Source organism: Stomoxys calcitrans, chromosome 2 (assembly GCF_963082655.1).
Source record: "Stomoxys calcitrans chromosome 2, idStoCalc2.1, whole genome shotgun sequence".
Taxonomy (NCBI): domain Eukaryota; kingdom Metazoa; phylum Arthropoda; class Insecta; order Diptera; family Muscidae; genus Stomoxys; species Stomoxys calcitrans.
Window position 1 is genome coordinate 197,619,497 of NC_081553.1, and position 25,775 is coordinate 197,645,271.

A 25,775-nucleotide genomic window follows, 5' to 3' on the forward strand; every position below is an offset into this window, starting at 1 on the left:
ATAGTGCACTGCGAGTGCACTAGTGCGAGAAAAAAATTGTATTCAGCTGTTTACGGTACGCTAACTGGTAATTATGTCATGGTTGTTTCTCCAAAACTACCACCGATAGTGCACTCCGACGCACTAGTACGAGAAAAAATTGTATTCAACAGTTTACGGTACGCTACCTGGTAATTATGTCATGGTTGTTTCTCCAAATCTACCACCGATACGTTTGTATAATTGTGCAACTATGGTACGATTTTCTTTATTTCAATCACATACACAAGCACAAAACACTGTAAACATATAAAATTATGTTGTGTTTAATAAAAAACAAATGAAATCATCCATTGGAGTTTACTTTTTTGGCGGCTGAGCAGGATCCCAACATAGTAAAACTACTTCTAGATATAAAGCTCATAGAAGCTCTTATTTGTGTAAAAAATTGCAGAAGTATGCGTTGGTGAGAGGTCCGTAAATTGTTATAGACAAACCTTTTTGGACCTTTATTTTTGCCATTGAATCCGTAGTGGGTCCTTAAATGCTAAAACTTGTGCATTTTTATAATTTTATTTGTTTTTTGCTAAAAATTCCCGCTCGAAAGCAATTTAACAAGTGACAGATTTTGACATTTGTTTCGCAGTTCCGACAACTGTATCGATATACATAAAACCATTTTTGTATGGGAATGCTTACGTTAAATTCTTCGTTCAAAATGAAATACACAAACCCAAATAAGTTTTTTTTGTTTGCATGAACGCTTGCGTTTAACGTCGACAAACAGGCTCTAGGGTTGTGAATAACGTTCTACGTCCAGACTAACTAGTAACATACGAATATTAACAACCATGTTATCTAAATATTATGCATTTGTTATAAAACCAAAGGCAACATCGACTGACCGTTTCAAATAAATTTCGAAATCCAAAGAGTGTTCATCGTTAAAGCAACAGCTTAAAATATTATAAGTTCTATAGTTATTTATTATAACAAAAAAGTTGATTTTAAAATTTATCTGTGTGTAAAATCAAAGTTTTAATTCAAGTATTTTTCTATATAAAGTGAAGAAAATATCATATCAAAATGCGTTTTATCACAAGGTAAGCTTGTATTTTGATCTAAAACGTTGAAAATGTTCAAACAACTGTTAATTCTTATGTAAATGACAATAACATCGACTTATATTTGGTCGAAAAGTGTTTCAGCTAAAAAAGTTGAATATATATAATATATAGAAAAATGAAAAGTTTCCAATTAACTATCCTAAACAATAACTTTTTCCCGTGGACAGCTGTCAAATTCCATATACAAAGAAATAAAAATGTATTACTTTTTTGATATAATATTTTTATGGTTAGGATATTCAAAGGAACGGATATGTCATTACATATGACATGAAATCAGACGTGTGTACCATAAAACATTTACAAGTGTACAAGGAATACGGGAATATGTAAATGTTCCCGTATTCCATAATAAGAAAAAGGAAGAGTCTGTCCATATGTAACACTAATATCGTTTCAAGTTCAATGCACTTCTGACAAATATAAGGGTAATCATATCGGAGACTGCACATAGGTGAAATACATATCTTCAAATAGCCTATTTCACTTCGCATTTAGATCTCAAATAAAGCGGATAATTCGGGTTTCGTTGCATAGTTAAAGCGTTTTATCCATTATAGTTTTAACAGTACATTGTTGTTTGCACAAGTTTCTAATTAACAGTTGGTGAGGACACCAACTTAGAAGAATATCCCGCCATATTGGGTCATATGCTCTGCCATAAAATTTTAAAGTGTACACCAAGAAGGTAAAGTCATGTCTTTTTCAATAACCCTAAATGTCAATTATGTCCTTTTTTATTTGATATTCAAGACATAAGCAACAAGTGTTAGTGTTATAATGATGAAATTACTAACATAAGACACTTTTCAAAGAGATAAGTTAACAAGCACCTTTTCTAGTTCTTGTCATGACATAATTACCAGGTTACTTAACTTTAATTGACTATGGCAGAACATTTACTCCACTAGCCGAACGTAGACTAGCGTTCCAAGCGCATCATTCTAAAATCTCTGACACCAAGTTTCGAGGTGTCTCCCACCACTTGATCTTTCCATCGGGCTTTTGGCCTTCCCGGTTTGCGTGTACCACCGTGTTTGCCTTCAAAAGACTTCTTTGCTGGAACTTCTTCATCCATTCTGACAACATGACCTAGCCAACACAATCGTTGTATTTTTATGCGTGTGACGCTTTCGTCCCTTTCGATACTCCTTTACGTTCAAAGGTATTTCCAGCCATGTCTGAGTTTGGTAGACTGCAGGATGACACTTGCTGATACGCGTTCCTCAGTAAAAATAGGAAAGAATCTCTCCGAACCATTTAATATCAAACGAGTTTTCAGACAAGGAGACAGCCTATCGTGTGATCTCTTTAATATCCTGCTGGAGAAGATTATACAAGATGCAGATGTGAATAGATATGGCACACTAATCACAAGAGAACACATACTACATCGACATCGGTCGGTCACCGGAAGTAGTAACTGCTACCTTTGAAAGAATCGAAAGAGAGTCACTGAAAATAGGTCTGGCAGTAAATGGAGATAGGACGAAATGGATGGTTTCAACTCCCAAAACACCTTGTACAATCGAGCATTGAGATTACACTATACAAGACACTGATACTACCCGTGCTGTTATATGGTTCTGAAGCATGGGTACTTGTGAAAGCAGATGAGGCAGTGCTTGGAGTATTTGAGAGAAAGATTCTTCGTAAAATATATGAACCAGTTTGCGTTACTGCAGAATATAGGCGACGTATGAACTACGAGTATCAAAATAATTACCATGTAGTGTACCGTAAACAGATGAGTAGAATTTTGTTTTTTCAAGCTGCAAAAGACAATTTCAGGTGAACTATTGACAATGAAAAAGGACTGCACGCAGATTGAATTCATTTTGAATCTATCCTAACCTTTACTAACTACCGAAATTAGCCTCCTAATAACGCAGCCAAAATAAATTTTTAATTGCAAATTTATATATTCCCCACGTTGAGAAGGATTTTTATTATAGGATCAACTTTTAATTTTATTCCATAAAAAGCATTAGGCATGAAAATACATGTGGACATATTTTAAGTAAAAATTTGCTATTGGAAGGGCTAAAGTCGGGCGGTGCCGAATGTGTAATACCTCACACCTACCCTATAAGTACAATGTGGGGGCTATATCCAATTCTGAAACAATTTTGATGAACCTCGGCGGATGTTTTCAGATAGGTTATTAAACAATCCTTATCAATGTTGGACAATGTTAACAAATAACATATGTATGGGAGCTATATCTAAATTTGAACCAATTTCGAGCAAACTCGGATATTGTGGTAGTCGTTGAGGAAAACGTTGTACAAAAATTTGGGAAGATTTTTCAATAAATGCGCTTGCTGTGGCTCTGAAAATCAGGCTATATATATGACAGCTACATATAAATCTGAACCGATTTCTATAAAATTCAACAACATTGTCAAAAGTCAAGAGAAAATATTTCCTACCAAATTTCAAGAGATTCGGTTTACAAATGACAATTTTATTGCATTATTACTGCAAATCAGACTAACATATATATGGGAGCTATATCTAAATCTGGGCCTATTTCAAACCAACATTACAGATATTGTAAAATTCGTCAAAGAAAGCGTTATACAAAGTTTTGGGAAGATTGGTCAATAAATGCGCTTGCAGTGACCATTGAGGTGAAAATCGATATATGTGTATATAGCAGCTATATCTAAATCTCAACCGATTTCTATGAAATTCACCAGCAATTTCGAAAGTGATAAGAAAATCGGACGAACATATATATGCAAATCGGACGAACATATATATGGGAGCTACATCTAAATCTGAACCGATGTTTTCCAATTTCAATAGGCTTCGTCTCTTGGCAGAAAAACATGCCTACACCAAATTTGAAGATGACAGGATGAAAACTGCGACATGTAGTTTGTAGACAAATTAACATGTACAGACAGACAGACGGACATACATAGCTAAATCGAATCAGAAAGTGATTCTTAGTCGATCGGTATACTAATCAATGGGTCTATCTCTTTCCTTCTGGATGTTACAAGCAAATTCACTAAGTTATAATACCCTGTACCACAGTAGTGGTGTAAGGTATAATCAATAGGTTCCAATTGCTCGACAATAAAATTGGGAAGTTCCCTTAATTTTTTTTGTTAAAAGAGTTTTGTTTTTCCTCTGCTCCCAATTATGAGATAATTCCACATGCTTTTTAACGCGTTTTTATGTGCACATTCTGCAGCGTAATCATGTTTTTGTTTATTATTTTTGTCCTTATTGCATCGCTGAGAGGCGATGAAATACGTCAATAATGTTTACATTACATGAGACTTGTATTTCTGGAGAATTCAGACTAGCTTGGGGGTCTGCACAAGCCTGCTTATTCTGTTTTGCTTTGTTGTAAATAAAATCTTATCAAGATTTTAAATACATTGGCTTTTTAAAAACAAATTGTATGTAGATATGTTTATATACTAATGTAAATATTTGTAAATGTAGCCATTACGATGTATTCATTGTGATCGATGAAAACATTCCATAATACTTTTGATTGATAACACAAAGAGAAAGGGTATCTAAAGGTCGCGATTGCAATATTTAACTATGAGTAATATTCTATGGAATTATCTATTAGGTAAATACAATAAATTTTTAAATTTCTATTTATTCTAAATTTGTTTACGCTAATATTTACTTTTTTTTGTAATGAAAAATCTTAAGCAATCTTTTTTGCGCTGTATATATTATAGTTGTCTGGATTTGTTTGCTGCCCTGAGAAAGCGTGATTGTTGTTTCAAACAAATATTTATTATGGGATTTTTCAGATTTGGAAGGCTAAGATAGGCAACGATCCTAGCATTGGAACATCAGGCAGTACAGGAAATGCAAAACCCAATACAGGTTAACGAACAGGGACCCGACGATGGAACAATTACCGGCTTTATAAAAAGTCGGAAGACTAGTCTAGGCAAAGAACCTAATGCGATGACATCAGGCAGTGCAGTGACAGGAAAGTCAAAGCAGTCTAAAGAACAGGGAGCAGACGATGAGATCATCACCTACTGTCAAGATGCCCATTTACAGGATAATTGATAGACTGAACCATATCATCTATCAATTATTCTATGCTAACACTATTACTCGGCCGAGGACCTGCGTTATTTGTCATAAAAATTTGTATTTATATATTTAACCCAGAGTTGTCAACTTCGGATGCAACAGTGGTGCGACAGGGAGACCGTGGAGCATACCTTACATCACTTCATCTGCTTTTCGACTCTCCGACACCGCCATCCATGTCGGAGCTGCAACGGCTGCTGTATAAAGCAAAACAGACAGGAAACGAGGTACTAATAGGGTGCGATACGAACTCTCATCACATTTCGTGGGGTAGTACCAATACTAATAAGCGGGGCCAAGCCCTGGCAGAGTTTTTGAATACTTATGACATAATAACACTTAATATTGGTAACCCCGCTACCTTTGCTAATAGGATAAGGGAGGAGGTATAAGATGTGACGATATGTTCGGAAAGTCTAATCGATGAGTTTAGGATTGGAGGGTCTCCGTGGAATACTCTTTCTCTGACCATCGCTATATTAGGTTTAGAATAGCACGGCCAGCGCCGAATCCGATAAGCTTTTGGAATAAGTTGAAAACCAAATGGACGAAATTCGGAAGGCTACTCAAAAGAAGAATTGGGCAAGATAATTAGATTGTCCAAGCATAGAAGATATTGACGAAAATGTCAACAGGATTACAATTGCACTGGTGGGGTTCTTTGAAGATAGTTGTCCTTTTCGGGAAAGAAAAGGACAACTATCTTCAAAGATAAAAAAACCCGGTCATCCAAGAAAAACCCTGGATGACCGGGGAGATTCGCAATATTGGGAAAGAGGTCCGCAAACATTTTAACAGAGAACGTCGTAAAATGGCGGAAGTTTATTGGGATGTGTATTACACATGGCTCAAGGAATACAATAAGATTACCAGAGCGGCAAAACTTGCCTCCTGGAAGCTTTTTTGCGAACAGGTCGATAGCGTTAATGACGCCGCCAAGATAAAAAGTTTCTCTCAAAAACCCATGTCCAAACTGAAACTTTAGTAGACGACATGGGAGTGAGAGCAGAGACAACGGTGGATATGTTTAGGCTTTTGATGAAAACCCTTTTTCCACAGGATACGACGGGACTCACGGAAACACCGGAATCTTGGAATAATGACGTTGATCGAAGGTTTATAATAACGGAATTTATGGGGAAGGAATCCTTGAGGAGCTTCACACCATTTAAGTCAACCGGACCTGATGGAATATTTCCGGCGTTACTACAGAAAGAGGCAGACTATTTGGCGCAATGTTAACCCAGAGAAGACTGAAATATGCCTGTTCACAAAGAAGATGAAGGGAAGACTGAAATATGCCTGTTCACGAGGAAGACGAAGGTGGGCCATTTTAACGCACCATGTTCCCTCAATAAGACGATTTCGATATCTGACAAGGTCAAATACTTAGGTCAGATCTTGGACAGGAGCGTACTGAGAAGGCTCACAGATGTTGGGCACTATGTAGCCGGGCCGTAGGCTCGAAATGGGGCCTGAATCCGAGGATAGTCCACTGGCTCTATAGGAGCGTGATTAGACCAATACGCCTCAGTAGTTTGGTGGGCTGCTATGGAGAAAAAGTGTAATATAAGGAAGTTGTATGGTCCTTTAAGAGAACATGTTGTTTTGACATAGGCAGAGCGATGAGGACCACGCCGACTAGGGCACTGGATACTATTCTAGATATCCGACCCATTGACATGCAGATTAAGTGTGAGGCAGCCACTGCGGCTATGAGACCTAAGGCGATATAAGAATGGAGGATGGGAGCAGCTCATACCATCGCGGTATAATCGAGCCGACGATAGAAAACCTGGAAGGGGGAAGAGGTCGGAATCGGAGATCGGAAAATCGGATACCTGATATGAACCTTGAAGTCGAGCGCGAGGCACTGCTGCCATCGGCACAGTCTTGGATTGACGTAACCCTAGTACTGTCGTCTGGAAGATCATATTACACGGACGGATCAAAGCAAGAGGAAAGAGTGGGGCTGGGGGTTTACATTGAGAACCCAGGCACTAAAATCTGTTTTACACTGCCTGACCATAATACGGTCCTGCATGCGGAGATCCGGGCGATCACGGAATACGTGAAGTGGTGTGGTGCTAACGCGAGGACGTCGAGTGTGAACATCTTTACCAACAGTAAAATTGTCATAAGGTTAATAACAACCAGGACGATATGGTCACGAACAGTCTTGCAGTGTAAGAAGGAAATTAAAGCCTTCTCTGAGGATGGCAAAATCCGCATCGTTTGGTTAAGGGGAAATGAAAAGGCAGACGATTTGGTGGTGAAGGCCAGAGGACTGCCGTCAATAAACTTGGAAGGATTTAAAAGGTTGTCTCACGCGAAACGCCGTTAATAGTTGGCCAGGTTTGACAGTATTAAGATGTCTGATTTTTGTTGCATTCTCTTTATTGTTATCTTCTTCCTCGCATATTCTCTGCTCATGTACGCACACGTATACCCACACGCACACAAATTTGTTTGCCTGTGTTGGCAAAACGCTGATCAGCTTGATGAGAAGATTGCGGTTTCCACGATATGATTTGTGGTTGTTGTACAAATGAGACCACCAAGAATATCCGATATGAGAAAATGGCGGCTTCCAGGGGCTCAAAAAGTCAAATCTGGAGATTGGTTTATATGGGAACTATATCAGGTTATAGACCGATTCAGACCGTATTTGGCACAGTTGTTGGAAGTCATAACGGAACAATTTGTTCAGCCAAATCTGACAAAAATTGAGGCTCCCAGGGGCTTAAGAAGTCAAATCGGGTGATCAGTTTATATGGGAGCTATATCAGGTTATAGACCGATTCAGACCGTACTTTTCGCAGTTGTTGGAAGTTGTAACAGAACTCTTCATGTAAAACTTCAGCCAAATCGGACAAAAATTAGGGTTTCCAGGGGATCAAGAAGTCAAATCGGGAGATCGGTTCATATGGGGGCTATATCAGGATATAAACCGTGGCACAGATGTTACAAGTCATAACATAACACTATGTACAAAATTTCAGGCAAATCGGACGGAAATTGTGGCTTCCAGAGGCTTAGAAATTCAAATCGGGAGATTCGTTTATATGGGAGCTATATCATGTTATAGACCGATTTAAACCGTACTTGGCACATTTGTTGGAAGTCATAACAGGACACTATGTGCAAAATTTCAGACAAATCTGACAAAAATTGCGGCTCCAAGGCCTCAAGAAGTTGAATCGGGAGATCGGCTTAAGTCAAATCTGAACCGATATGGCCCATTTACGGTTTCCAACGATCTACATCAATATTAAGCATCTGTGCAAAATTTTAAACGGCTAGTTTTATGCGTTCGGCCACTATCGTAATTTCGACAGACGGACGGACATGGCTAGAACGACTAAGGATGTCGAGACGACTAAGAATATATATGTTTTATGTGGTCCTAGATAAATATTTCGAGTTGTTACAAACGGAATGACTAGATTAGTATACCCCATACTATGGTGGTGGTTATAAAATGTAATGTTACGCCGTGACCAACCTCAATTCTTTGTATTCATCAATTGATTCCATATCCATTGATTCCCAAAAGTGTTTTTCATCTGAATACACCAACACAGCATCGTTTTCCATACGAGAGACTATCATGTTTTTGATGTGGAATGTCCTTAGAATTTGTACTATTTCTATTTCCACCGCTTTCGATCATTTGAACAGGTTTTTAAGCACTCAAATTGTACTAAAACCTTTTTATTTATTTGTTTAACAAATATTTTATAATCGCGTTAATATTTTAAGTACAAAGCTCGACAACACTTCTGACGCGATGACAAGAATACAAATGTGACGCCGTCAATTCTTAAAATCCTCCTTTGTCTGGTATTGTATTGATACCAAATGGTATTAAAATTCTTTGCCAATGACACGAGCAAAATAATACCAGGCGGAATGGCCAAGTACAGTAATTTTTATATCAGTGTACGTGTTTCACATGATTGTTCCATGTCCGCTATCAAGGCGGTTTTAAAAAGGTGGTCTCACGCGAACAGCTGTTAACAGCCGACCAGGTTTGACCATATTAGGAAGTTAGATTTTTGTTTGCTTTCTCTTTGTTGTTATCTTCTTTCTCGCATATTACCTGCTTATGTACGAACACACACACGACAAACAGATTTCTTTGTGTGTGTGTTTGCAAAACAAAAATGACAAGATGGCGGATTGCACCATATGATTTGTGATTGTTGTACAAATGAGTCCATCTTCAATTGTTTCGCCATGGACCGTTATAGGCAAAAACCTCTGTTGGGAATCCAACCTCCGATGCCCGCACTAAAAACAACATGTTACAATCATTTTTGACACAATTTTTTACTGAAAAACTCCTCAATTGTCCATTACGCTTCATGTTATTTTATCCTATGCATAAAGATCCTTTCGACTATTATTCCTTGATTTATTTGGACATTGTGGAAACACCCCTAACAACTTAATATCTTTTTTTTCTTGACATATCCAATTTAATGACTAGTGTAATTAACAAGAATTTGCTACTTTTTCCCCGCTTCATTCTTATCGCACAACTAATCTTTTCAACCACACACATTTCTACGAACATGTGGGCCACAATGCCAACAAATATACCCCCACATTTAAGATCAAGCTACGCCCTCTGTAAACCCAAAGCATTTTGGATAAAATAACACGATCTCCTTTCACAATGCAGACATGAAATAAATTACTGAATTAAAAACTACCTAAGCGTTCGGACGTCAATTCGCAGTGTAATCGTAGACCACGCTGGTGAAGTGTTAAGTTACAAATTACAATTTCGCTTGATTTTTTTTAATTATCTAAGGTAATTTTTAACGTAGTAATTTATAAATTATTAAATATTAAGAAAACAAAAACCAATCTATTTCACTTGCATTTGTCTTTACTGATAATATGAAGTGGATTCCAAATGCATTTTTGTTAATAAACAAACGTTGTGTCAGTGCCTCATGCCGCTTTTTATCCAAAAAAAAAAAAACGTGAAAGCTCTTTTTAATTCCACATTGAATTTGTTTTTGTGCTGGGTGGGGGTTGTTAGTTCTTTTTGTAAACTAAAAGTGTTCGGGTCATTTATAGGCATTGCTTGACGCAATGTACAATTTTCGTTTAATATTAAGAACAAATATATTGAAATATAGTACAAAATGTGCATCTACTTACTTGACCCGTCGTAAATTCTTTAATATCAGGTTTGTAAACATGTGCACATATTGAACTGGAAAGAGAGAGCAGAGAGAATATTCAATGAAAAAGTTTTGGAATAAAAACTAAAAATGTACGATGGTGATATATATGTGTGTGTGTGCTTTATATATCCACAAAGAGGATAGAAACAACAAATTTTTGTGCTTTCAAAATTTTACAGCAAATGTCAAGTTTATAGGTGTCGCTAACTATTTTATTTTTCTTCAAAGCAAGCAGCTCTGACGAAAAAATTAAAAAAAAATCAAATTTGGAGCAAAAAGAAAATAAATAAAAGAAAGAAAGATAAAATATTGGAAGCTACGACTGCCGAAACCCTATAAATGTGCATTATTATGCCATAGTTCCCTTCACGGGAAAGGAAATAATGTATATTTTGAAAAAGCAAACGACGCGAACTGCATGCCATTGGAGAGCAGAATTCTGCTTTCGGCTTGCTCTTAGATAATTCTCATTTATCTATATTCACAAGCGCCTCCAACCAGTCTATTTGCGAAGTTCAAATTCTTTATTTAAGGCGCTATTACACGGCATGTAGATGTCATGACATGCCACTTTTTGTATTCACATGTAATTGAAAATGTCCAAATTGTCAATTTACATACGATTCACCATTTTTGCTAACACTCCTGCATGTTATTTTCGTATGACATAACTTTAAAATTTGAGCAAAAGCTGATTTTTTTTTGGCGTAATAGTTGTTGAAGTTGTAAGAAAGCTGGTTAAATCATAAATTTGTGAAAACAATTACAATAAATTTGGGGTTGCTTTCATTCGACTGACAACAAAAAGAGCTGATTTCTTTATGTGTTTATCAGAAGGAATAGAGCACGCTCTAATCGAAAACAATTACATGTGCTATTTTGAAAAGTGTATTTTATATGTTACTTTTTTGTAACATACGGCATTTACAACTCTACATGTGCTAAATTTGACATGTCATAAGACAACTACATGCCTTGTTATAGAGCCTTAAAATATAATTCATCTATGGCGAAAATGAACGACAGTGTTGACCCACGGGCAAAAATTACGAAAGTTGCACCCCAGATATCAAACATATTATTACAAGAAAACCCAAAACAAAAGTATGAATTTCATTAATTTAAATTGAAAAATTAGTTAATAAAACAAAATTTATTTAGTGAAATCTAAATAGCATGTTCAGGTTGAATCGGTTTCTATGTGAGTACCCTTTTCCGAGCAACTGTAAGATTATTTTCAAGCAAAAATATTCCGGTATAATGGTTTCAACTTGTTTTTCCTTCAGTTCTAACACCGTTTTAATGCTGTTTATGACAATCTGAATGAATATCTGATAACTTTATAAGGAGAAATGCTTTAAAGGCCGCAAAGACATGCCGATGCTAACTATGAGTGGTCTTTATCTTCGAAATTTTTAGATAAAAATTACTATAAACATGCTTCTCAATGCAATTAAGAGCTCGTACACGGCCAGGATTCACTCAATAAGTTAAGCCAAGCAATCAGCCCACATCCATTTTTTTTTTTAATTTTTGGCAGTACTTGGCATACAGGATGTCAACTTGTTCTCTTTTTACATTTATTCTTTGTACGATTTCACCTATTTGATGACATTTTCAATGATGTTCATGGGGCCTATCCACTTTGTGTTTTACAAGTGACCTAACTTATTAGTGAATCCTGGTACAAGGCAAGTGATTACAAGTTTTCGACTAGCCAACTTTATCGCTGGATGCAAAACTCTTATTTCAGCTCTTCAATGAAAACAATTAAGAATCTGAAGTTCTCTTACATAAATACTTGTAGGAAGCGCTAAAACTAAACAGGCAAGATTTATCTGTGTCAGTAATTATCCGTTAAGTATATCTATGGCTTTTAGATGTATAACCATGGTCAAAAATGGTGCAACTGATAAGAACGATCAATTAGTTGCTTTTGTTTTGCACACGTGAAAATATACAATTGTTGAACAAATCCTCATTTATATATTGTAGAAATAGGGGGTTTAAACCCCGTTTTTATATATGGTTTTTTAAAGCTTATAGTACGTCAAATAAAATGGTTAAACAACTTTGTATGCACATAATGCATTAATCGAACTTTAGCATTATTTTCATCAAGATGAAAAAGCGTTGTTTTTGTTTTGCACGACACTGTAAAAAGGGAATTTACATGCCTTTTTTAATAATGGCTGGTACTATATTCGCTTTTCGCAATATTTTTCTCCAATTACTTTTAGATAATAAATTTTAAAGCAAAACAACTTGCTAATTTCATTCAATAGGACACTCCCTCATTACTTACGGTAAAATTTTAATAAAATCGTTATTTTATCATTGTTATTTGCGTAGTGTTTCAAAAAAAGTAATCGCGAAAAAATGGGATTTCAACGATGAAAAACAAACATAGGACCAGGCAATATATAAAAATTTGTTTTATTTATTTATTTGTAACAAATTAGGTAATACTAAGCCTACTCGGCCTGAAATTCGCATTAGACGGTATGATTAACCGTCTTAATAACGTGAAAGATGAAGTATTCATGAGTGGTTAACTAACAGTAATCGGTTAATCGAATTTCACCGATCTCAAATAAGCAGTGTTGCATTTGTAGCTATCAAAAATACAAAAGCTTTCCAATTGAAAACGACTCGTTTCTTTGGTTCATTTCACCACACACATTTGCTTCATCTACATGCCGAACAGGTTTTTAAAGGCGAACTGTACTGACGTAATGAAAAAAGCTCTGCGAGTTCTCTGAGGTTGGAATACTTTTTCTAAAAACACACTTATGTATTCTCGTGTCATCTGCTAACTACATCGGTTGAATGCCACATTGACACGCGGTGTTCAACATTCCAGTGCATTTGAACGGGGCAAATAAAAAAAAATACATTAAACACAAGCAACGCAAAAAGCTTTGAAATAAATATATACTTACGTTCATTATTCGCGTGTGAATCACCAACACAAACACTTGATTTATTTCTTGGCGTAGCATTTTCGTGTGTCATACCTATTTGTTCGGGGGAAGAACCATTTTTATTTTCAACGAATGTTTTGAGATAAGCTAAACCCGACGAATTAAACAGAATCATTCAGTTGTTCATGGATAATTGACGACCGAAGAGAGTTTTTGCTGACTTTTAAGTAGCAAATTACGCAGCAACATTGGAAGAAAATTACAATAAATTTACAAAAAAAAACCAAATCGAACCGAAGTGAGCGACACGAGTAACAAGTTCAGTTTTATTTTATAATCATCCCTTTTATTGGATAAGAAAAAGAAAATTCACAATGTTGCCACATTGCTTTCAATCAAATGACAAGGATATTGTCGATATGGATACTAAGGAAAGAATTCGCTATAATAGCGAATCCTCAATGTCTGGCACCAGTGGTTATTCCACAACATCTCCAGGACCAGGAAATTCTCCCAATTCTACAGGCTATTCACCAGTGCATTCGCCAGCATCGACAATACTACAATCGGAATTCTCCAATTTGACCATACCACAACAGAATTCCTATCAACAAATACATTCGTCCTCGCCGCAGTACATGCAATTACAAAATGTGCCATTAAATCAGCAGACAACAGCATACGTAACCACCTCCACCAGCAGCAACTACAGCAATATTGCTGTAAACTACAGTTTCGGAAACTTAGAAACAACAACAAATACTTCAACCATGCCTGTTAACTATCAAAATAATTACACGCCTTCTTCATATATGGCAGTGAAGCGTGAGTACGCCGCCACAATACGCATTTCAGAACAACCGGTCGAGAAATTCCGTTTCCGATACAAATCCGAAATGCATGGCACTCATGGTTCCCTTAACGGGGCCAATTCAGTGCGCAACACCAAAAGTTTTCCCGAAATCGAATTATGCGGTTACAAGGGTGATGCTGTAATCCGTTGTAGTTTATTTCAAACAAATCGCGATAGTCCACATAGCCATCAACTTGTTGTGCGCAAGGATGACCATGACATCTGTGATCCCCACGAGCTGAAGGTGTCTGAGACCACTGGTTATTATGTGGAATTCAAAAATATGGGCATCATACACACGGCCAAAAAATTCATTGTGGAGGAGTTGCTGAAGAAGAAACGAAGGCGAAAGCATTTTGAGTTGGGTCGTGATACATTGACAACAAAAGAGGAACAAGAGCTCTTTAAGGAAACTGAGAAGGAGGCGAAGGATATGAATTTAAATCAGGTAAGGAATATAAATGATGCCAGACTAGTTGTACGTATACAGCCAGAGTTGAGTGGCATACGCTTATGTTATTTTGCAAGAGATAGGAAAAACGCGAAATTATTTGACAAGTTCATGTTACTCGGATGGATCAAGGCTATAGGAGAGGACAGGGTTATTGAAGAATCAGAGACTGAGAACTGAGCTTAAAACAGTGTCCTATACGGAATGCGTGAGGTTGTACGACCTTAACGAGAGGACCTGGAGTGTGAATATCATTACGGATAGTAAGTCGACCAGTAGGGCGTTCTTAGAGTATTTGAAGAATATTAGAGCTTCATTGATGATGAGGGATTCGGATCGTAAGAAGGCGATGCTATTCGCTAGAGGATGTAGCAAGGAGGTCAGCATGGTTTTCGATATCAATACCGGTCAGATAGGAAAACGGACACACATATGCAGAAAAGGCGCGGCAAGTAGCAGTGTTTGTAGGGCATTTGGGAGAGATGATTAGACGTTGGAACATTCTCATATCAGAATCGCACACTTGGTTAGGAAATCGATGCCAGACTTGAAACAACTTGAGGCATAAAATGAAGTACGATTAGGGATTTTGTGAGCAGCGCGGAACTGCTGACAAAGATTTCTTTGGGTTACTTACTTTTAGGTATTGGGAGAGAACAACAAACTGGCTTCGTTGCATACGGTTTTCTAAATTGAGGGTCAAGGTTTTTATAGCCAGTTGCGTTTTGTCATCCCTCGACTGTGGCTTATTTTGTCGATTACGATTTTTTACTTATTCACTTTTTCTCCTTTCCCATCAGGTTCGCTTATGTTTCGAAGCTTTTCTTGTTGATGCAAACAATCTTTATACGCCGATTGCTGCACCGGTGTACTCAAATCCCATTAATAATCGCAAATCAGCTCAAACTGGGGATTTACGCATAACACGATTAAGCATTGCAACCGGCAGTGTAATTGGCGGAGAAGATCTTATACTACTTGTCGAAAAAGTTAGTAAAAAAAATATTAAAGTTAGGTTTTTCGAAATGAAGGATGATGAAATGTTATGGGAAGCCTATGCCAGTTTCCGAGAATCTGATGTTCATCATCAATATGCCATTGTTTGTCGAACACCGCCATACGTGAATAAAGAAATTGACAAACCTGTTGAAGTTTTTATAGAACTAGAAAGGCCTTCGGACGATGAGCGTAGCTATCCTCCAGTGTCTTTTAGATATAAGCCCAGAGATGCGGTTATATCACGCAAAAGACGGCGCACCTGTTCCACCATGTCTGGCAGCAGTGGCAGTAATTCAGGCTCTTTGAGCTCTGGCGATATACCGAAAACCATAGAAGAGCAGCAGCTAAATCAGCAACAAATGCAGCAACTACCATCTGGCGATCTTTTTCCCCTTAAGAACATATCGGAGGAAATTGATAAGCTTATAAATAGTCCAGATTTTAAACGAAAATTCAAAAATTTTTCCGAGGAAAATACATACTTTCAAGATATATTAAAAGCGGTTGATGGAGATATTTTTTCCAATTTTACCGATGGCCTAATTGGTGGTTTTAATGAGAAGGATGGAGCTGCCAGCAATTCATCCGAGAGTAGCAAATCGTTGTTACATTACAAAAAGTTAATGATAAGTAAAAAGTTAATGGATACTGCCCGACAAAACGATGCGACATCGGTAAGGTGTCTACAGAAAATCACCGATATATATATGAAGGCCAAATCCAATGTATCTCAGCATAAAAAAGCCGCAGAGGAAATTGCAAAACATTTACAGGAACATGCAGAACAATCAGAACTAAATGGCGACTCGCTGATGCACGAAATGGTTGTGAACAACAACGGCACAAGCGCCATGCGTCTATTCCATATTTTAAAGTTTTTCGAATTGGGACAACTGTTCAATACCATAATAAACAACAAAAATCAGACGGCATTACATGCTGCCTGTTTATATGACCGTTCCCAATTTATAAGGCCGCTCTTAAGTTTGGGCTGCAATCCCAGCGCGCAGGATATAAAAGGCAACACAGCGTTACACATAGCAGTACGCGAAGGACATATGCAATGTCTGGAGTGTTTCCTGAAGTCTGAAAAAAGCGTTGATTTGAATATAAGAAACGACGATGGATTTACCCCTTTACATTTAGCTATAAGGGCAAACAACGATGAAATGGCTTCAAAGCTAATACTGGATAAGGACAAAACAGTGGCGGCAGTCTCAAATCGAAAAGACGGCAATAATGCCTTGCACACTGTAATAGAGCAACAGAATTTGCATTTGGTCAAACTTATACTTCAAAATCAAACATTAGCACCTATACTACATTCTACAAACACAGCAGGACATACACCTTTGGATTTGGCAAAACAGTTGGCCACCTCCAGTAAACAAGCTGGTGAAATATGGAGCTTAATTCGAACCTATAGCGGTGCCAACACATCATCGAAAGACGTCAATGCTGTACCATTTAGCGATGTAGAAGACAGTAGTTCAGCGATACTTGTTATAAAAGAGGAAGAACAAACATCCTCATCAACCGATGATGAGGACGAAGATAGCCTAGAGCCAATGGTTACTATACCTGTTTCCAAAGATGGCAATGTGGAAGTTGAAACACATGACATGGACATTGAAATAAAAACCGAATTCGAAAATGGAACTCCAGCTGAAATAACAGCAATTGAATTGGGCAAAGCCTTAGATGACACGCAGATATTCTCCAAATTATGTCAGGCTTTAAAATCCAATAATAACTGGAAACAAGTGGTGGTTGTACCAAGCTTTTACCTTAAGGACCCGGAAACAATGTTAAACTATATCAAGCGCAACGTAAAGAGTATCGACTGTCATTCATTTGCTATGACGCTGCAAAAGATCGATAAAAATTTACTAAGTTTAATAAAAAACTAGTAATAATATAAAAGTATATAAAATAGATTATATTTGTACATATATGTTAAGAAATGTGAAAAAAAAACAATTATTGAAATAATACAAATAATAAAGGAACAAACCTCTATATACTGTACAAGTATACATGTCTAACCTTACATAAACTAAGCAACTGCTTCGATTTTTCTTTTAATGTAATCTGTTTGGGACTAATTTTTATGAAACTGAACTAATATCGATGGAAAATCACCGGAGGAAAATCAAAAACATTTTTCAGTCAAGGCTATAACCTTTGTGCATCTTTCCACTATGTTAAACTGTCCTTTGTGGTTAATCTTTCGGTTTCGCAAGTGGCTATAAGAAAGTGAACTGTTGCATTTCTTTATGTGCCCAAAAAGTCCTAACTGGCTGTGAGCCATTAGAGTGTAGTCGATTTGTATAAATGAGAAATTTCCTTTGTTTGAAACATGGCACATTTTTGGTTACTATAGTCTCTGTATCTTACAGAAAACATCCAACTATCAACCCGAATTCAAGATTAGGCATCAAGGCTCAAATAGCTAGCATACCAAGAATTGAATCTCTTGCAAAATCAGCAGTAACTTGCTTATTGCCTAGTACACATACCACGTACTTCACTCCTATAATGGTTCCAAGTGTTGTTGTTGTTGTTTTTTTTTTTTGTCATTTCACGGGTAATTCCCCCCATGATGTGTTTGATGTTTTTTTTTGCACACTTTTTCTGTAGCAACTAAAAACTGCAATCAATGGTCATGGAGCAGTAGACGCCATAGTCTGTATGGTGGGGATGTATTGATGGTTTGATTCATTTCGTTTGTGAATTCCCCTTACAGTTCTATAGAATTTTAGTTTAACAACCTTATAAGATGTGCATAGTAAATATGGTTGGCACAATCATACATATTTACATTTGTATGCGTACATATACAAACAGCAAGGAAATAATTGTGGTTTTCCATGGGGATTCACACTGGCCATGTGGAGGCTTATTTCAAATGTATTTGTGACACATAATCAGTTGAAACAAAGCAAAAAGTAGGCGGCTGCCATTTATTTATAAAATGCATGACGAGGTGAGGCTTGAAATGGAAAGAACTTGGTTAAGAAATATTAATGAATTTATTTTAATTATCTTCCAACTAAATATAATTATCTGCTGCTTAGAGGGAAAGTGATTGCACACCTCCCTAAAATGACCCTACAACAGTGGTGCACAAAATTAAAATTTGCTTTACCCTAACGTTGCTCCTCAATTCACATGTATTCTTATTCTCTTGGCTTCAGTCGTTGTTGAGACAGCAACGAATGACGACACGCAAGAGTGTACGCAGAGTTGCCAGACGTGACGATTTTACGATTAACATTATTTTGACGAAGTCACAAGGCCAAAAATGCTTTAGGAGGGTGGGTATTCTATTCTGCTTTTGGAATAGTCGCTGAAATGTTTAATTGTTTCGCGAGCGAAATTTGACTGTAATCATTTGTTTTTTTTTTACCAAAATACGTTTTTACTCTGCACTCATGGTTTTATATTTTTTTTGGTAAATAAATAAAAAAACAAATATTAGAAACCAATAAAACAAACAAGAACCAGTAAGGAAAGGCAAAAGTAGGGCGGCGCCGACTATATAATACCCTACACCACCTAGTCTACGTACTACTTTAAATATTTAGAACTTATCTCCAAATCTAGCCAAACATTAATTTTTCATACTTATTGAAATATCGAGTATATTTTTTGTTTGATTTTTTGACGATAGGACAAAAATTGTGGATTTCTACGGACCTAAAAGGCCATATTGGATAAAAAAAAGTATATGGGAGCAATATCTGTGCCGATTTTGATGAAATTTTGCACACATACTCGGACGTCAAATAGAACATCTCGGGCCCAATATTGTAGGAGATCAGTCGAAAATATTGTCTTGACTGTCTTAAAAGCCCATATCTGATGAAATATTTATATATATGGGAGCTATATCTCAATCAGGACCGATTTTATGAAATTCTGAGCACGTATTATGTAAAGATCGGACCAAAATTGTGGCTGCTACAGCGTTAAAACTTGGATGAACGGTATATATGGGTGTTATATCTAAATCCGATTTTGACGAAATTTTGCACACATGTAAAAACTTCATATAAAACATCTTATGTTAAATTTGGTTAAGATCGAACAAAAAATGAAGATTCTACAGCCTTACAACTATAGGAATGAAAGATATATCTTGGATCTATATCTAAATCTAAACTGATTTTTTTTAACTTTGCACACGCATTAGCTCGTCAAAGATCAGGCCAAAATTGTGGCTTCTACAGCTTTAAAATTCTATGCCGGATGGAAGATATATATGGAAGCTATATCTAAATCTTAACTGATTTTGGTCAAAATCAACATCATGCGTCCTTGAGCCAAAGAAGTGACATGTGCAAAATTTCCTGTCAATTGGACATTAAGTGCGACCTGTACCTTGATCACAAGAATACATGGACAGACAGACGGACAAAGCTAAATCGAATCTTCTACTTCTTAGAGTTGCAAACAAATGCACAAAGTTATAATACCCTGTACCACAATGTTGGTGTAGGGTATAATGATGCCGACAATGGTTTTGAGCATTGTCGCTAAAATTTCTTTTTGCCATTTTCCTCATTATAGACAGAGAACTACTTTTTCGCCTATTTTCATCCAGCGTTTCTCCGAAGTTTTTTTTTTATATGGAGTTTTATAGCATTGCGTCTGAAAAGCTGAACAGAATACTTAGCTTTAAGCGAATTTGCACCTCTGGCTGTAACCGAAAATTCCGCTAGAGGTGCATACTCAGCTTTAAATCCCTTTACGGGTTGACGATTTTTTTTGACTTTGAAGTTCACATAATAATTAAGTGTATCCTGTCGATATTGGAAAACATATTTACTAAATATAGTAATGCAAATGCAAATTTTACCCAAGAACATTCCACTAAGAAACAAGGGCAAACTTCTCACATATCAATGAGTGCAGTCCGATTCAAGTTTAAGCTCAATTATAAGGAGCCTCCTTTTTATAGCCGAGTCCGAACGGCGTGCCGCAGTGCGACACCTCTTTGGAGAGAAGTTTTACATGGCATAGTACCTCACAAATGTTGCCAGTATTAGGAGGGGATAACCACCGCTGAAAATTTTTTTTCTGATGGTCTCGCCAGGACTCGAACCGAGGCGTTCAGCGTCATAGGCGGACATGCTAATACAGTCGGTTTTCCTAGCTATTACCCGTCTTTTTTAAGATGTATTACTAATGTTTTTTGTCAGAATTACACTCTTTATATGAAGAGAATAAGTTTTGTAAAAACAAATAGAAATTTACAATCAAATTAAATATTTAGAGTTTCTTTAGCCTACCTTACTCAACTGCAAAAATGCAGTTAATTTTGTCTTTAGAGAAAATTTCTTTAAAATTTCTTTTCTAAAATCTTAAAAAGATATTGTATTTGATCCAATATTCCACAGAATAGGGTAAGGTTAAAAAGAGGATGCCGATATTAATCCGCCCCATGGCACTGTGGACATACACCTAAGCCAGTTGTGCGTTCTAAAAACTAAAAAGTAACTTCGAAAAAGAAAATTTCAAGTTAGAAATTTCGTGCTACTTACAAAACCTTTAATTGTTTTCCATACCCCGGTGTCTTTAGCCGCCAAAGCCGGGCAATGACATAGGAAATGTTTCAACGTCTCATCATCTTCCCCACATGCTATCACTTGCCGCATCGATTCTGCATAAGTCAGCTCATGGTCCTATGTGTCCCGTTATGATACCAAAAGCCATACTGACCTCCTTCTTACTTCCTTTCAGTAATAGCCTCGTCATCTCACGATCCATATCACCCCATAGGATTTTCGCTGTACATGCGCATTCGTTGCCCACGCCCTTAAATCGGACTGCGTCTACCCGAAAGGCTTCGGGTTAACCTAGTTTATTGGCGGCAGTTCTTTGGCCTTCGTTGCCAAATCATCTGCCCTTTCATTTCCATTCCCTTCCCCAAGGGAAGGTTCTTTGGCCTTCATTGCCAAATCATCTGCCCTTTCATTTCCATTCCCGTCCCCAAGGGAAAGGGTACTAAAACTACCCTTCCCCAAAGAAAGGGTACTAAAACTACTCTTCCCCAAGGAAAAAGGTACTAAAACTACCATTCCCCAAAGGAAAGGCTACTAAAACTACCCTTCCCCAAGAGAAAAGGTACTAAAACTACCCTTCTCCAGGGAAAAATGTACTAAAACTACCCTTCCCAAAGGGAAAGGCTACTAAAACTATCCTTCCCCTTATGAAAGGATTCCAAAACAAATGAATAAATATAAAACTAGCCCTACCCAAGGGTACTACAATTAACTTTTCCCAAGGGAAAAGGTACTAAAACTACCCTTCCCCAAGAGAAAAGGTATTAAAACTACCCTTCTCCAAGGAAAAAGGTACTAAAACTATCCTTCCCCTTATGAAAGGATTCCAAAACAAATGAATAAATATAAAACTTGCCCTATCCAAGGTAAAGGGTACTGAAACTAACCTTCCCCAAGGAAAATGGTACTAAAACTACACTTCCCCAAAAAAAAGGGTACTAAAACTACCCTTCCCCAAGTGAAAGGGTACAAAACTACCCTTCTCCAAGGAAAAGGGTACTGAAATACATAAATATTTGGTCGACGTAGGCTTTCTTTGTATTGGTATTGAATGATTAAATAAATAAATAAACTCCCATTCTCCAAGGGAAGGGAAAATTTTTTTATAACTAAAAAAATAAATAAAATTTTAAAATTTAAAAAAAATAATAACTTTTTTCTTTTCGTTCGCTTTTGTATGATTTTAAAATGTTGTGACTATTTAGCTCCGAAAAATGGATTTAAATACCTTTTAAGTAATTTCATATCTCTACTCCAATTACTTGGAAGTTCAAATATCAACATAAATGTCATTTATAAATACAGATACCATCAATTGAAACAATACACTAGGAGGATTTCGAGAAATGTCTTTTTCAAGAATTTTAAGAATAATTGTTGTTTGTAGTTTGGGTCTTTGTAAAATTGTTGACTTTCGTCAAGCCAGTTTTTTCCTAAAACCATATGACGGGAAAAAATTGTATTTAACTGTTTGCTAGCATAGTGATACCACTTTTCTCACTCGAGTTAGAATTTTTCATAGACAGCTTTATTTTTGATTTTTTTTTTACCCTTTAATGGGTTAAAGATCTTTTGGGTAGAGTACAATTCTGATAACCACCTCAAGTGTCTGGGAAGTCGCCTCAACCCCTTAGCGGATGTGTAGATTCACAGGGTCTTTAGAATTGTTGTATATTGCATGTGGAGTCCGAATTTTTATTTGGAAAATACGTTGCTAACATATAATAAAACAAGTAAGAGCGTGCTAAGTTCGGCCGGCCCGAATCTTATATACCCTTCACCACGGATCGCATTTGTCGAGTTCTTTGCGCGGTTTCTATATTTAGGTAAACAATGCTTTAGGCAAACAATTGAATGCTGAACATAGTATTAGAAGTCATTGTGTTATAATTCAGTCCATTCGGATAAGAATTACGCCTTGTATAGGCTCAAGAAGCAAAATCGGGAGATCGGTTTATATGGGAGCTGTATCAAGCTATAAATCGATTCATACCATATGGGACACGTATGGTATGTTGAAGGTCATGGGAGAATCCGTTGTACAAAATTTCCGCCAAATCGGATGAGAATTTCGCCCTCTGACGGCTCAAGAAGTCAAGGCCTAATATCGGTTTATGTGGCAGCTATACCAGGTTTTTAACCGATTTGAATCATACTTGGCACAGTTGTTAGAAGTGATACCAAAACACCACGTGCAAAATTACAGCCAAATCGAATAAGAAGTGCGCCCTCTAAAAGCTGAAGAAGTCAAATCCCAAGATGGGTTTATATCGCAGCTATATCAGTTTATGAACCGAATTGAACCATACTTAGCAAAGTTATTGGAAGTGATACCAAAACACCACTTGCAAAATTTCAATCAAATCAGAGAATTGCGCCCTCTAGAGGCTCAAGAAGTCAAGACCCAAGATCGGTTTATATGGCAGCTATATCAATACATGGACCGATTTGACCCATTTACAATCCCAACCGACCTACACTAATAAAAAGTATTTGTGCAAAATTTCAAGCGCTTAGCTTTACTTCTTCGAAAGTTTGCGTGCTTTCGACAGATAGACAAAGGGACGGACATGGTTAGATCGACTTAAAATGTCATGACGATCAAGAATATATTGGTTTGCCCAAAAAGTAATTGCGGATTTTTCATATAGTCGGCGTTGACAAATCTTTTCACAGCTTGTGACTCTGTAATTGCATTCTTTCTTCTGTCAGTTATCAGCTGTTACATTTAGCTTGCTTTAGAAAAAGAGTGTAAAAAATTATATTTGATTAAAGTTCATTCTAAGTTTAATAAAAATGCATTTACTTTCTTTTAAAAAATCCGCAATTACTTTTTGGGCAACCCAATATATACTTTATGGGGTCTTAGACGCATATTTCGAGGTGTTACAAACAGAATGACGAAATTAGTATACCCCCATCCTACGTTGGAGGGCGTAATTAAGCTTTTCTGATTTCCTAAATCATAAAATTTTTACAAAATTAAATTATTATTATTATAATTAATTAATTAATAAATTATTTTGTACATAAATACTCGTAAAAGTTATTTCTATTTTTTTAAACACCAAAATTTTTATTTTTTTTAATTTCTTTTACGGTTAGCATGGCTCATGTTATTGATGGAAAAGCTGTAGCAGCAGAAATTCGTGCTGAAATTCGCAAAGATATTGAAGAGTTTGTGGAAAAGGGGAATAGAAAACCCCATTTAACGGCTATAATCGTGGGTGACGATGTGGCCAGCCAAACGTATGTACAAATGAAAATGAACGCCGCCAAAGATGTTGGCATCACCAGTGAAACTAAACGTTTGCCCGCCGAAGCTACTGAAAAGGAACTCCTAGATCTTATAGAAAGTTTAAATAATGATAAAAGCGTTGATGGTATTTTAGTGCAATTGCCAGTTCCTGATCATATGAACGAACGTAAAATATGCAATGCGGTTATATGTGAGAAAGATGTCGATGGTTTTAATGTCTTCAATGTGGGCCGTATGTGTTTGGACATGAATTCAATGATACCTGCAACGCCCTTGGGTGTTATTGAATTAATAAAACGCGCTGGCATAGAGACTTTCGGCAAAAATGCTGTGGTAGTGGGACGTTCTAAGAATGTCAGCATGCCAATTGCCATGCTAATGCATGCAGATGGTCGCAATGAGACAAATGCCATGGATGCAACCGTTACCATTTGCCATCGTTTCACACCACCCAAGGAATTGGCCAAATACTGTTCCATGGCTGATATTATTATAACGGCCACCGGTGTACCAGGTTTGATAACCAAGGAGATGGTAAAACCGGGCGCATGTGTAATAGATGTGGGTATAACTCGTATTACGGATCCAAACACAGGCAAAACTAAATTAGTAGGCGATGTTGATTATGACGGTACGAGATGATTTTGAAAAACTTAAGAAGTTTTTTTTTTAATAATTAACTATTTCTATGTTTTTAGAAGTTCGACAAGTTGCCGGCTACATAACTCCAGTCCCCGGCGGTGTTGGTCCCATGACGGTCGCCATGTTAATGCACAACACCTTTACAGCAGCCAAAAACTTGGCCGCCGCCTCCACTAAGAGTTAATTATTGCACCCTCATATTGCTGGCAATAGATATGACTAGTATTTCATTTTTGACCTTAATGTTAATGATATTAACTGATAACTAAACATATTATTATATAGTATGTATAGGTATATTACCATTACCAATATCTCATTTTGTTTAAGTTTGCATTTATTTAAACAAAGTTCTCATGAAAGCTATATTTAATTACATTATTTGATTGGAATTAACATTTGTCTGTTTTAACACAGTGTCGGCGGTATGTCAAAAAGTTGCATACAAGAAGAACACTTGCATTTTGATAGTAGTGACTTATATAAGCAAATATACAATACAATTAATTATAAACATAACCTGTTTATTATTATTTGCGTATTCGTATATTTTACTTTTTTTTCCAATAAACATGAAAAAAAAGTTAGTCGTTTATCTGAAAACAATTTTTTGTGTAGCCTTTCCTAAAGAAGTTGATGGTCGGCATACTGCGCAACACCATGGCTAACCCCATAGATTTCAACGTTCTT

At 36.7% G+C, this 25,775-nt stretch overlaps 2 protein-coding genes and 1 long non-coding RNA gene across 5 annotated transcripts; 2 read left to right on the forward strand and 1 right to left on the reverse strand.

The window, feature by feature from the left end:
- Positions 1–887: 887 nt before the first annotated feature.
- LOC106081765 (bifunctional methylenetetrahydrofolate dehydrogenase/cyclohydrolase, mitochondrial) lies at positions 888–25,691 on the forward strand. Of its 3 annotated transcripts, none has more exons than XM_059363716.1 (3): positions 888–1,082; positions 24,290–25,074; positions 25,142–25,691. In XM_059363716.1, exons 1-3 carry the CDS (start codon positions 1,066–1,068, stop codon positions 25,267–25,269), a joined length of 930 nt encoding a protein of 309 aa, XP_059219699.1. In that variant the 5' UTR covers positions 888–1,065; the 3' UTR covers positions 25,270–25,691. The 3 variants fall into 3 exon arrangements, with proteins under 3 accessions (XP_059219699.1, XP_059219700.1, XP_059219698.1); XM_059363717.1 differs by lacking the exon at positions 888–1,082 and adding an exon at positions 9,914–10,008; XM_059363715.1 differs by lacking the exon at positions 888–1,082 and adding an exon at positions 10,256–10,393.
- On the reverse strand, positions 12,813–13,422 carry LOC106081778 (uncharacterized). Its single transcript, XR_001220411.1, has 2 exons — positions 13,333–13,422; positions 12,813–13,206 (listed from the first exon to the last, which is right to left on the reverse strand). It is a non-coding gene; the product is annotated as an uncharacterized LOC106081778 (long non-coding RNA).
- LOC106081774 (nuclear factor NF-kappa-B p110 subunit) lies at positions 13,219–17,677 on the forward strand. The gene is made up of 2 exons (XM_013243968.2): positions 13,219–14,615; positions 15,419–17,677. The coding sequence occupies exons 1-2, from the start codon at positions 13,689–13,691 to the stop codon at positions 17,525–17,527; spliced, it is 3,036 nt and encodes a 1,011-aa protein (XP_013099422.2). The 5' UTR covers positions 13,219–13,688; the 3' UTR covers positions 17,528–17,677.
- Positions 25,692–25,775: the final 84 nt, after the last annotated feature.